Source organism: Balaenoptera acutorostrata, chromosome 3 (genome assembly GCF_949987535.1).
Source record: "Balaenoptera acutorostrata chromosome 3, mBalAcu1.1, whole genome shotgun sequence".
NCBI classification, from domain to species: Eukaryota; Metazoa; Chordata; class Mammalia; order Artiodactyla; family Balaenopteridae; genus Balaenoptera; species Balaenoptera acutorostrata.
Window position 1 is genome coordinate 77958757 of NC_080066.1, and position 14578 is coordinate 77973334.

At 36.0% G+C, this 14578-nt stretch overlaps 1 protein-coding gene across 10 annotated transcripts in view; it reads right to left on the reverse strand.

Moving 5' to 3' along the window:
* Window positions 1-14578, reverse strand: part of RNF111 (ring finger protein 111) — a 94871-nt gene that overhangs the window by 32063 nt on the left and 48230 nt on the right. For all 10 annotated transcript variants that reach the window (XM_007165951.3, XM_057543667.1, XM_057543666.1 and 7 more), the window contains 2 exons: window positions 3857-3983; window positions 99-262 (listed from right to left, as the gene is read on the reverse strand). In XM_007165951.3, coding sequence (XP_007166013.1) covers window positions 99-262; window positions 3857-3983 — 291 coding nt within the window. The remainder of the gene's footprint in view (window positions 1-98; window positions 263-3856; window positions 3984-14578) is intronic.

Here is a 14578-nt window from a genome sequence, read left to right on the forward strand (position 1 = left end):
TATTACCATTAAGCAGCAATAGAAGTTTCTAGCATATTAAGATACTTCATTTTACCAAATCTTCTTCATAATTCTACACTGCTAGTACTCCAACTTACCATCTTCATCAACAGTAAGGTCCACAACTTCTGCTGCATTCTGCCTCAAGGGCTGTATAACAGTAGAAATCCTACTGCGGTTCCGTGGTTCCTGTGGTCGACTTGTATGAGAACTTGAACCTTGGCTCCAGTGAGATCTATTGTGTCCAAGGGTTGAACGAGACCTTAAATAACAAAATTTTTAGTTACCTAAGAAATCATAAGCCTTTCTTACAAACTAAGTTGTGAAATTCTTCATTCAAGAATTCTCCAGAGGGGCTTCCCTGGTGGCGCGGTGGTTAAGAATCTGCCTGCCAATGCAGGGGACAAGGGTTCAAGCCCTGGTATGGGAAGATCCCACATGCTGAAGAGCAACTAAGCCCGTGCACCACAATTACTGAGCCTCGGCTCTAGAGCCCGTGAGCCACAACTACTGAAGCCCACGCACCACAACTACTGAAGCCCACGCACCACAACTACTGAAGCCCGCATGCCTAGAGCCTATGCTCCACAACAAGAGAAGCCACCGCAATGAGAAGCCCGCACACCGCAATGAAGAGTAGCCCCCGCTCGCCGCAACTAGAGAAAGCCCGTGTACAGCAACGAAGACCCAACGCAGCCAAAAATAAATAAATAAAATAAATTTTTAAAAAAAAAGAATTCTCCAGAGAAATAATCATAATAGAATTTAAAATTCTGACTAGCATAATGCCTAGCACTCAATAAACATCTGCTGAATTAAATGTTCAACAAATGTTCTCCAATCAACTGACCTCAGAAAATGAAAAATGATATGTTAGACCAATCATTGGTGTAAAATACAGAATTCTGTTTCAAGAATGCTGCTCTCTTTTCAATGTTTACTTTGAATATTCACCTGGGTTATAGTCAATTACTTACGTTTTATGTTAATACCTATTCACCATAGGTATAGTAACAAAAATATCAACACCCTAAACATTTAACGTTCACATGATCTTCTATGTTTAGTTTAGATTGGCTCTGCAAAGCATGGCTTTGGGAGTCCCAAACCAAGCTAAGTTTCTGGGACTGTCTAAAAGAGATTCAAAGCACTGGAGAGTGTTCTTGCCATCAGGAGAGGTACGGACAGTTGTAGCTAGTTTACTATAAGAAACATCATCGTTTGAGCTGCTTTAGGCTTTAAAGGCATATAATCACAAACCCTCAACACTGAATGCTTTTATCATCTTTTAATTATGTGTACTGTACTAAATTACTTACAGCATATATTTTATTTAAAAAAATTCTTAAAGGATTCACTGTAATGATCTGGACTAAGGGTACAGAGGGATAGTATGTAGAATATGCAGTCCTCAGGCTTCAAGGAGAAAAACATAAATATGCTTTAGAAAGATGGGGCTTACGAAGTTGGTTTTTTCTCCTGCCCAAACTGAATGTAAAACTGCCTATAAGCTTATTGTCACTATGTATGGAAAGAGTGAGCCAGATCCACTAACATGCAGTCATCGTATAAGCTTGACCACTCAGAAAAGAACTCCGAAGTTCAAACTGAGCTTTGGCCTCAGCAACTATAGAGCCTAAAAGTTTAGAAAGAAGTTCAAATTCTAAAATTAAGTTTTCAAGTAACAGGAGTACAGAGGTTAAATCCTGAGACAGAGTTTAAAAAAAAAGACCGTGTATTCCAGCAAGAATTGTATAGATTAAGGCATGAAGGTAAACAAATATTTCAAGCTGAAATGGTTTTAGATAAGGAGAATGATCACCATTTAAAATTCTTGAGAAACCAAGAGTCTTTGATGAGAGACTGAGTAGTCTATTATTTCTCAGAAGCTGTTAACAGCTGCAGAAACTTCCACGTCCACTATACAGCACTTCTGTGAAAACTTCACAGGGTGTCCTAACTCCAAATATAATGCTGAGTAAAGTACCAGCAAAAAACTTGATGTATGATGAACAGTTTCACAGAGGCCTTAGTCGCCCCTATAATTAGTGGCAACTGTCAAATCCTGACACAAAGGGATCTGAAACACAGATGCATTCTCTCTTAAACAGGAAGGGCCAAGAGCCAGCTAAAGTGACAAAGTTAATATCAACATGAAAAAAAAATTAATTACAGGGGACTAAGTGAACTGATGAGGATGATTATAATTTTTGTGACTTTCTGTTTGAATAAAAAAAAAATCCCACAAGGACTCAGAGGAAAAAAATATACAAATCAATTTTCACTGCAAAGTAGAGGAGCTGTTACAGTGGAGGATTACTGGACTGAATGTCAATATTATGACAGTATGAGTGTGTTTCGTGTTTGGTAATTGCAATAGTTGTTGCTTTTGTTGTGGTCATCCATTTACAATGCTTGGTGTCAGTTTATTTATCTCTTGTAAAAATAAAATACAGTGTGTGTGTGTGGAAAAAAAAAAAAGAAAAAAAAATAGATGTACGGGGTAGATGTAGATATAAATGTAAATATAGAAATGTATATAGCTCTAGAATGTATATATGTATGTATGTATACATATCTATATTTATAGATGTATAAAAAATAAAAAAATTAAAAAAAATAAAGTGACAATGTTAATATTCTAGATAACCATAAGGAAAATAAATACGGCTAATGAGCACTGTGTGTCTTTTTCAAGAGCACTGTCTATCACTATGTAAATGCATCTGCTTGAACATTTAAGTGTCTGCATGAAAAGAAAGCTCTCCAGTTCCACGAAAAAACAGGTCTTTAGTTTCAACAATTGTTATAGCTCATAAAAAGGGAGTCGGTGTTGTACCAACCACTATGGACAGTCACAGAATAACTGTGGCACATACTGTGGAGTATCAATTTTCCTCGGAGTCTGGGAAAATCATTTAAAACTTAAACAGGGATATATTATAGAGTGCTCTCTTCCATGCCATTAGAAGTAGTACTCCAGTGGGAAAGTGGCAAGTAAAGAAGCACATTCTAGGTATGATTGTAACATGCTTCCAAAATAACAACGCTTTTTTTAAAGATCAGTAACAAATTAAAATACAATAAGCAAATGCATTTCTAAATTCATTCCAACACAAAAATTAAGATTCATCCACAGTTTGGTGTATCAAATGAAAGAGAGGAGTACTTCACTGCTTCCTTTACCAGTATTTGTAATCATCTAAAGCACAAAATGAATTGTGTTACGGTCTCTCTCTCTCTTTTTTTTTTTCCGTCAAAGTGATTCTCAAAAGGGCAATGTCATTTCCAGTTATTTATCAAAACAAATGAGGATATCTCATTCATTTTTTACTACAGGGCTTATATAAAATTACTGAGTGAAGGACAAAAAAATCCAAAAACTATGTTTTATACTAAGTTGTCCTAACATAATAGCATAAACATCACTGGTATTAATGAGATACCAATATCATTCCCAATACTTATGTACTATTCACATCTAAATTTCAGAGGAGTCTGTGAACTCTCTGAATCATAAAACAAATTCAATTTTATAAAACACCAAGTAAAACTGATGTTTATCTAGAGCAATGACTCAACACTCACTGTATACTTGGGGTGCTTAAAAAAATACTGATTCCTAAGATTCTGGTTCAGCTGGTCTGGGCTATGATCCAGGCAACAATATATATTTTATCATCTTCCCAGATGAATCTAACGCAGTCTGGTTTGACAACCACTAATCTGGTTGGTATACACACCCTAAAACTAGGTAAAGAAAAAAAAAGTAAAAAAATGAAATATCTGCAGCACAAATGTGTCTAAATATTTACATTTAAAACTTCAAATATACAACTAGGAATTAAAATCTTACCGATAGCTTTCCCCAACTGTTACTATCTCCACTTCACTGTCAGTTGAGGTAACATTAATTTCTTCATTGGCAGTGATCTGGGGAGTGGAGGAAGCTTCTATCACCACAACATCTTCATCAATATTTCCTGGAAACAAAAAGAAAAAACATTTAAAGGGCATATGGGATAAACAACAAGGTCCTACTATACAGCACAAGGAGCTATATGCAGTATCCTATGATAAACCACAATGGAAAAGAATACAAAAAAAAAAAAAAAAAAGGATGTATATATATGTATAACTGAATCACTTTGTATATATATGTTTAACTGAATACAAAAAAAAGTATGTATATATATGTATAACTGAATCACTTTGTATATACGTATAACTGAATACAAAAAAAAGAATGTATATATATGTATAACTGAATCACTTTGCAGAAATTAACACAACATTGTAAACCAACTATACTTCAATTAAAAACATACAGAGCATATGCTTGTCAGCTAACTTAAAGACAGAAAGTTTTATTTTGACTTTGAAGACTGAAATTCATTACAAAAGTAAAATTCATATCTGTCAAATCAAAGTTTTTAAAACCAGAGCTCATTATGCAAAGTGAAAACAGTACTTACTCTCTTAATTTGCACGTTTGTTTCCTCTTACGATTTTTGTTTGTTCTTTACAAACTTTTAGTAGTTTCCATATGAATTTGTATAATCTTATATAAAGATATTAATACTGTAATATCTGAAAGTACTGATTTAAGATCTTATGTAAGATATTCACATTCTATAAGATATCAACCCTTTAATATCTAAAATGAAGATACTACACTCTCTCTAAGTTTTCTTCAAGGTTTTTTTATTTACGTAATATGGTATTCTTTTAAGAAAAACACAGTAGCTTTTCAGTTTTGTGCTAAAAAATCTGTAATTTTTTTGTACGTGTTCTTTTCTAAAGTATTCCAAGTTCAGAAAGTGCTTCGTCATCTAGAAGATGGTACATACTATATTTGGTGCAATGTGTTTCCTTAATATTTACTTCACCTAGAACTAATTTTTACTTATGGCATTAGATAAGATTATAAATAGAATCTGGCCCTGCTCAGTGAAATAACCCAGTCACAAAAAAACACTGTATGATTTCACTTATGTGAGGCATCTAAAGTAGTCAAATTCTTAGAGAAAGTGGAATGGTGGTTATCAGAGCTGGGGGGTGGAAGGAAAAGGGAGTTGTTTAATGGGTATAGAGTTTCAAATTGCAAGAAGAAAAAGTTCTGGAGATCTGTTTCACAACAATGTGAATATTCTTAAAACAACTGAACTGCACACTTTAAAATGGTCAAGATGGTTAAACAAAAAAAAGAAAAAAAGAAAAGTTGTGCTCCATTTCTTCTCTTGCTATACTTTCCACAAATCTAGGGCTAAAATGTCTTCTTTTTTAAAACATTCTTCTCTCTTCATTACCATCACCTGTCAATGTAAAGATCTGCCAACAGTTTACAAGTAATATCTTGTGATAAAAATCTTCCCATAATAAGAATATTGAGAGCTTAAAATTTCACCCACTTTGTGTACATTTCACTGATTTTAGTGTGTTTATGGAGCACAGCCATCACCTCAATCCAGTGTTAGAACATTTCCAACACCCTAAAAAGATCCCACATGCCCTATTTCAGTCAATCATTGTCCCTCTAACCCCATCCCTACATCCCTACAACAACTAACATGCTTTCTGTCATTATGGATTGATTTGTATTTTCAAGAGCTCAATATAAGTGGAGTAATACATTACATATACTTTCATATCTGGCTTATTTCACTGAGTGTACTTATTTTGCGATTTATTCATGTTGTGTGTGTATCAATAGTTCATTCTTTTTTACTGCTGGGCAGTATCCTATCATATGAATACATCACAGTTTGTTTATCCATTCTTCTGTTGATGGACATCTGAATTTTTCTCTCTTTTGGCTATTACAAATAAATACACGTACTTCAGGCATACATGTACTTTCATTTTTCTTGGGTAAATACTTAGGAATGTAATTTCTAAATACTATGGTAAATTTATGTTTAGCATTTTAATGAAGTGCCAAATTGTTTTCCTAAGTGACTGTTCAGTTTTACATTCCCACCAGGAAAATGAGGGCTCCATTTTCTCTACATCTTTGCCACTAATTGTTACCGTCTCTTTTTCATCATAGCCGTTCTACTGCATGTACAGTAGTATATATAGTAGTATATATTCTTTTCATTTTCTTAATGGTGTCTTATGAAACATAAAAGTCTTTCATTTTGATGAAGCCCAAATCAGCTATTTCTTTAATGGATCATGTTTTTGGTGACCTTTTAAAGAAATCTCTGCATAGCCAAAGGTGACTAAGAATTTGTATGTTTCTTCTAGAAGTTGTATAATTTAGCTCTTACATTTAGGTCTGTGATCCATTTTGTTAGTTTCTGTGTCTGACATGATATAAAAGGTCTAAATTCACCTTTTTAGCATGTAGATCCATAACTGTCCCAACACTATTTGTTGAAAAGACTGGAATAATTCTATTTTGATACTTAGTAGATTCAGGTTTTCCTAATTATTCTTCAGGATTATAAAATCAAGGGGAGAGAAAAATTCTTTTTTTTTTTTTTTTTTTAAAGTTTTACTTGATTTTATTTATTTATTTATTTTTTATTTTTTGGCTGTGTTGGGTCTTCGGTTCGTGCGAGGGCTTTCTCCAGCTGCGGCAAGCGGGGGCCACTCTTCATCGCGGTGCGGGGACCGCTCTTCATCGCGGTGCGCGGGCCTCTCTCCATCGCGGCCCCTCCCGTCGCGGGGCACAGGCTCCAGACGCGCAGGCTCAGCAATTGTGGCTCACGGGCCCAGCTGCTCCGTGGCATGTGGGATCCTCCCAGACCAGGGCCCGAACCCGCGTCCCCCGCATTAGCAGGCAGACTCTCAACCACTGCGCCACCAGGGAAGCCCGAGAAAAATTCTTGAGATTTGGACTGGATTGGCATTAAGCATCACTAACAAAGCCCTGATATCTCTATAATATACATACTTTCATCCAAGAACATATCTTGCCATCTACCAATATCATATTTATAAACCTGGAGAAAAACTGAGGGTTTGGTTTGATTATAATTGTAATTTCTATAAAGCTACATAATTTTCTTCATAGAAGCTAAATATACTCCTATTGAGATTATTCTTAGACTCTTTATTCTCTTTGCTGCTCTTGTAAACATGCTCCCTTTTTTCATTACATTTTCTACTAGTACGGTAGTATTCCATTGATACCGTATATTCACTTTTACCCAACTCTTACAGAACTCTTGCTTAGCACAGTGACAACAAATGGCTCAACTTTCTTCTCACTGTGGAATTTACGCAGTCTACATTCCTTCACCCGAGGCACCATTCCTAGACAACCTGGAATTTCATCTCGAATATACCTCTACATCATCAAATATCTGCACTACTTCAAAAGCTGGCCAGTATCTGGAGGAGGTTACAAGCCCATGACAAAGATCTATAACATGCTGTCTGATACTCCAAAGAGGATAACAAAGAAGGCACTGGTAAATCACAGAGGCAATAAAATATGATCTGATTGGAGAAATAGTTATTTTAAAAATATTCCATAATATTTCTATTTTGGAATACTTGCAAATTGTTCTATCCATTAAATAGAAAAAAACTAAGATTTAAAAATTATGAGATGTGCAAATTTTTAAAGTAGTTTCTAAGTTCTAAAGATTACACACATACACACGTTCAGGTCAAATGTATTTTTAACAGCATAAATATCTTATAGGCAGAGAAAAACAAAATAGCAGCACTCAGTGGCTATTTAAAATAATATTATCGATTCAATTTCCAAATTACTTTTCTAATTCTTCAAAATCACATACACGATGCAGCTTAAGGTAAGAGTACACAGGCAATCATATATTTAAAACTAAAAGCATTATATATAAAAATAAAAGACCATGGATTTTTTTTTTTTTAAAACCTCTCTTATTTTAACCCACCAAATGGACATTGCCACTTTACATGGAGAAAAGCTACATCTATATATCAGCTTTATTAGTGATTTTTCTCCATATATGTATACATGAAATTTCTTTACAAGCCTGTAAAAAAAAATCACCTAACATTATTAAACACCTTTTACACAGTTATGCAAAGTCAAATATAAATGTAACATTTTGAAGTTCCAATGATAAATGATACAAAGCTAGCTTTGCTAATGCATTAAAATTCAATTTATATAATTTTTTATGAACACAGAGATTGTATAACTAAAAGTTATATAAATAACTCATTTAGGCACTGTTACTCTATTGTTTAAACATCATTTTTCTAAAAAGAATCTTTATAAGCATAACTTGAACATAATACATAAAAATCATGTAACTAAATAATAATCACAATTAGGCAAGATTTGGGCATCTTTAGAATGACTATTATTTAAAACACAATTTAAAGGAAACATTCCTAAAATTATGAAGTTAACCTTAATACAGCTTTTAAAAAATCAAGAGAATAGGTCACTTCTTATTGGGCAAATTTCATTTTCATGTCTTTTACATGTAGAAATATTACAGGACGAGAGACTTGAGTGCAGCTGAGAGTGATGGGACTGCAGGTGATTTAGCTATTTCTTCTAAGGTTACTTATTTTGCTTGTACTTTTTAACACATTTTTGACTAGAGACGTAGTTTCAGCAAAAATCCCCCTGTCAATAATGTATTAATACATCATGAGAAAAATAAAATGTAATAACCTGGGTAGTGTAACAATGGTAACAAAAACAATGGTTTCTCTGACAGAGGTCTTCAAGAACCCCCCAAAATCATTGATTATTCTGGTCCCCCTGTGCCTTAAGTCTGGTATGATACCAATAATAAGAACAGCTTCCAATTTGTGAGCACATACTCTGTCCCACATATAATATTCTGCATGTCTAGCTCCATGAAGAAACTGAAACTTAAAAGTTTAAACAACTTGTCAAGCAAACATGAGCAACACTTGGAATTAACACCTAATTTCAATTCTAAACTCAGGCTCTTTACATGAAGTATATCACCATGCCGTAACTACTCAACAAGCTGGTGCTAATTACTATCAAAAGAATCTTCCTGTTACACTACTGCTCCTGTCTTTTGCAGTCACAAAAGTTACTGAAGTTTTAACAGCTTTGACTCTTCTTTGGGACTCTTCTGCTGGGTATCTATCGAACAGAAATGAAAACATATACATACACAAAGAATCTGTACCCAAAGGTTCATAGCAGCATTATTCACAATAGTCAAATACTAAAAACAATTAAATGTCCATCACCTGACAAATGGTAAACAAATCCATACAATGGAATACTATAAAGGAACTAAATAATAAAATAAATAGAACAGAATAGAATTAAATTAAAATTAAACAAAATGAAATGAAATGAAACTAAGTACTGATACCTGCTACGACATGGATGAACCTCAAAAACACTATGCTAAGTGAAAGAAGCCAGACACAAAAGACCACATATTGTATGATTTCATTTATATGAAATGTCCAGAAAAAGCGAGTCTATACAGACAGCAACAGATTAGAGGCTGTATGCAGAAGTGAGGGTTGGACAGGGATTAACTATAAACAAACAGGGATACGGGATCTTTGGGGATTAATGGAAATGTTCTGAAACTGTACTGCAGTAATGGCTGCACAGCTCTGAATTTACTAAAAATCACTGAATTGTATACTTAAAATGGATGAATTTTATGGTAGGTAAATTATACCTCAATGAAGCTGTTAAAAACAAAAACAAAAAACCTGTAAAACATTCCCTGCAAGATACAAAACTAGGGGGCTTCCCTGGTGGCACAGTGGTTGAGAATCCGCCTGCCAATGCAGGGGACACAGGTTCAATCTCTGGTCCAGGAAGATCCCACATGCCGTGGAGCAACTAAGCCCATGCGCCACAACTACTGAGCCCGCGTGCCACAACTACTGAAGCCCACGTGCCTAGAGCCCATGCTCCACAACAAGAGAAGCCACTGCAATAAGAAGCCCGCGCACTGCAACAAAGAGTAGCCTCCGCTCGCTGCAACTAGAGAAAGCCCGTGCACAGCAATGAAGACCCAACACGGCCAAAAATAAATAAATAAAATAAATAAATTTATTTTAAAAAAAAAAGATACAAAACTAGATTTCAGGGCTTCCCTGGTGGCGCAGTGGTTGAGAATCTGCCTGCCAATGCAGGGGACACGGGTTCGAGCCCTGGTCCGGGAAGATCCCACATGCCGCGGAGCAGCTGAGCCCGTGAGCCACAACTACTGAGCCTGCGCGTCTGGAGCCTGTGCTCCGCAACAAGAGAGGCCGCGATAGTGAGAGGCCCGCGCACCACGATGAAGAGTGGCCCCTGCTCGCCGCAACTGGAGAAAGCCCTCGCACAGAAACGAAGACCCAACACAGCCATAAATAAATAAATAAATAAATATTTAAAAAAACAAAAAACAAAAAAAACTAGATTTCAATAAATGAAAACACATTCCATACTCTGGAAGAGGAATACCCAAAATCCTAAAGATGTCAGTTCACCCTAATTTAGCCTACAAATACAATCCCAATAAAAATATCATCATGTGTCTCCCCACTACCACCATACTCAGATAAAAAGTTGATTATAAGTTCACTTGGAAGAATAAACAGGCAAGAATAACCAGGAAAACATGAAAGAGTCTATAACAGTGTGCTTCTAGTGCGTGGACAGGCAGACCAACCAATGGAACAGTATGAAAGCTCCATAAATAGATCCAAATACTTATGGAAATTTAACATATGACAAAGGTGGCAACTCAAGTCAATAGGAAAGTCTTTAATGATTTGTTTGGGATAATTGGATAGCCACATGAAACAAAAAGGATCCATTCTTCACACTGTACATGAGGACAAACATCAAATAGATCTGTGCTTTATACGTTTAAAAAAAAATAGTTAAACAATACAAGGGCTAGGGGGGAAATGGGTTAGCTTCCTTATAAACTTGGAGTGGGAAAAACTTACCTAATTATGACTCAAAAATCCAGGAACAGTAAAGGTCAATAAATGTGACTAATCCAAAAAAAGTTTGGCAAGGTAAAGAAGTATTGCAGAGTCAAAAAACTAATGACCAACTTGAGGAAAATGTGTTATATAGGATGTATACCTCTAATATATAAAAAACTTCTAAAAATGGATGCAAGAATGAAGACCAACATTCCGACAGAAAAACAGGCAAATGAAATGAACAGATTGATCATAAGAAACGCAAATGACCTTTAAATATATGAAAAGACACAAACATTAGTCATAAAAAATACAAATTAAAAATATACTGACATACTATTTCTTGCCTCTCAGATGGGCCAAAAATTAAAATCTGACAACTAATTCTGCTTGAAAGGCTTTGGGAAAATAGGTACTTTCACACACTGCTGATGGACCCAAAATGGTTGCGATCCTCATAGAGAAACCTAGCCATATTTTTAAAATAACATACTCTTTTATCTTTGACTCAACAATCCCCTCCTAGAATTCTATCCCAAAGACACAATGGCAAAAACTATTAAATGACATATACAAAAAGCTATTCATTGCAATGCTATTCATAATAGTAAAAGTCTGCAAACTGTTCATCGATAGGGGACTAGTTGAACAAATTAGGGTGTAACTATACAATGGAGTACTGTGGACCTGTGGAAAAAATAAAAGAGGAATGAAAAAGAATGAATAGAGGAATGAAAGCCTATATATCCTTTATATCTCATCATATATAAACTTTTATTCCTCTATTATCTCTCTATACTCTAACAACTGTATACATTGTTAAGTGAAAAAAAGAGATATGTTTTGAGTAAGATAAGGGGAGGATGTATGTATGTGTGTGTGTATGTGTATATATATATATATACACACACACACACATATATATATTTGATAATTTTTTTAATAAATTTATTTTATTTTTTATTTTTGTATGTGTTGGGTCTTCATTGCTGCATGCGGGCTTTCTCTAGTTGCAGCGAGTCGGGGCTACTCTTCGTTGCGGTGCACAGGCTTCTCATTGCAGTGGCTTCTCTTGTTGCGGAGCTCGGCTCTCGGTGCGCGGGCTTCAGTAGTTGTGGCACGCGGGCTCAGTAGTTGTGGAACGTGGGCTCAGTAGTTGTGGCGCACGGGCTCTCGGTGTGCGGGCTTCAGTAGTTGTGGCACGCGGGCTCAGTAGTTGTGGCACACGGGCTTAGTTGCTCCGCAGCATGTGGGATCTTCCCGGACCAGGGCTTGAACCCGTGTCCCCTGCACTGGCAGGCGGATTCTTAACCACTGTGCCACCAGGGAAGCCCTAATATTTTTGAAGAGAAAAAAATGGAACAACAAACTAAAACAGAAACTAGTGAAAAATGATTATCTATTAGGGAGAAAAAGATAGGAGGAGAGAGCAGAGGTGGAAAACTAGACCTCAATGAATATATCTTGTTTAAAAGTTTTGACTTTGGGGCTTCCCTGGTGGCGCAGCGGTTGAGAATCTGCCTGCTAGTGCAGGGGACGCGGGTTCGAGCCCTGGTCTGGGAGGATCCCACATGCCGCGGAGCAACTGGGCCCACGTGCCACGGCTACTGAGCCTGCGCGTCTGGAGCCTGTGCTCCACAACAGGAGAGGCCATGAGAGTGGGAGGCCCGCGCACCGCGATGAAGAGTGGCCCCTGCTTGCCGCAGCTGGAGAAAGCCCTCGCACAGAAACGAAGACCCAGCACAGCCAAAAATAAATGAATAAATAAATAAATAAATTTATAAAAAAAAAAAAAAAAAAAAAAAGTTTTGACTTTGGAACCAGGTAAATATTTCACATAATTAAAAAGCAAAACTAAAAAATTTTTACAAATCTCTTAAAAAACAAAACAAAACACCTTGCAACAACCACAAAACAAATGATCCTAAATGCATATTAAATTGGTGGAATAACCACACAGAAAACAAGCCAAGGGCAAAAAAGGAACCACACAGAAAAATTTTTTATTATATTCAATAGAACTACTGTTAGTAATAATTGTAAAGATTTTCATTTACATTCATTTATGAGTGTTCACTTATGTCTATGTATTTATAGTTTGTATAGAATAAAAAAGTAATTGTTAATATTGTTAAGAATCCAGATTTTCAATGTAAGAGGAAAGAGATCCAAAAATAAAACACAAGCTTACATAAAAACCCTAATCCTAAATTTTCAATGGAAATAGTCACATGAATTAATGATTTATCTTTCTAAAATATTTACATTCCTAACTCTGTCCATTAAGAAAGACAAAAAGCAATGATAACCCAGTAGAACAATGAGCACTTTCGTTCCCAGTGGATAGCTTCTAACTATCACTTCTCGATAAAAGGAAATCAGGAGTACTTGGAATGACTGGTTCCAGGTTTGGAACAGGAAATGTAAAGGATGAATCGGGACTATCTTGTTACATCAGAGAGTAAGGAAGTTATCAAAGACTACTGGAGTGGCATCAAAAGGACACAAACCAGAGACTTCCCTTGTGGCGCAGTGGTTAAGAACCCGCCTGCCAATGCAGGGGACACGGGTTCGAGCCCTGGTCCAGGAAGATCCCACGTGCCGTGGAGCAACTAAGCCCGTGTGCCACAACTACTGAGCCTGCGCTCTAGAGCCCGTGAGCCACAGCTACTGAGCCCGCGTGCTGCAACTACTGAAGCCCGCGCGCCTAGAGCCCATGCTCCGCAACAAGAGAAGCCACCACAATGAGAAGTCCACGCACAGCAATGAAGAGTAGCCCCCACTTGCCGCAACTAGAGAAAGCCCGTGCGCAGCAACGAAGACCCAACCCAGACAAAAATAAATAAAATTAAAAAAAAAAAAAAGACACAAAGCAACTTGAAGATGTTCCCACTGGCCAAAGATGAAACTATTTGAACATCAAAAAGAATAAAAAGACTGCAACACATCAACTATGCTAAAATCCATGAGTTCAAAATGATAATTGAAAATGAAAAACCTCTCTGAATATTGCTGAAGTTTATTCTGAAAAGTGGTAAATGAAGGTAAAGACTCAAGCATTCATCTTACATTTACTGTATGACCTTCATTTCAGAGTAAACAATTAGCTGATGCAAGGAGAATTCTTCCTTATAAAATAACCTCTGTTCATAAATGTAACAGAATGATAGAAAGTCAGCATTTTACAACCCCTAATGAAATAATGGATCTAGGCAAGATCATCAAAGCTGCTGAAAGTATTACATGAAATGTTGATTGGGAACTTTATGGTGGAAGGATCAGGATGACACCATCTGAAACCTCTAATCAATTTTAACATGCGATGCAACAGAAAGTACACAGCACCACCAAGGAAGAGTTGCTGAATCTAATCAAGCTTTTAGATCCACCAGTTTGCAGGAAAGATGTAGTATATAAAACAAATTATATGGTATGATGTCAGAAATTGTTCTGAAATTCTCCACTAAAAAAACAAAAAGTGAGGGGTGAGCGATGAAATAAGAATGGCAGAATGCTGAAAACTGACGTTAGATTATGAATATGTGGAAGTTCATTGTACACTTATATATTTTTATATTAAAAATATGTGAAAATTCCCATATAAAAATAATAAAATAACAACAAAAACTCTATCAATGTTATTTTTGGAAAAGGAAAAAAAGAATTATTCACGGATTTACATATAATTCCTAGT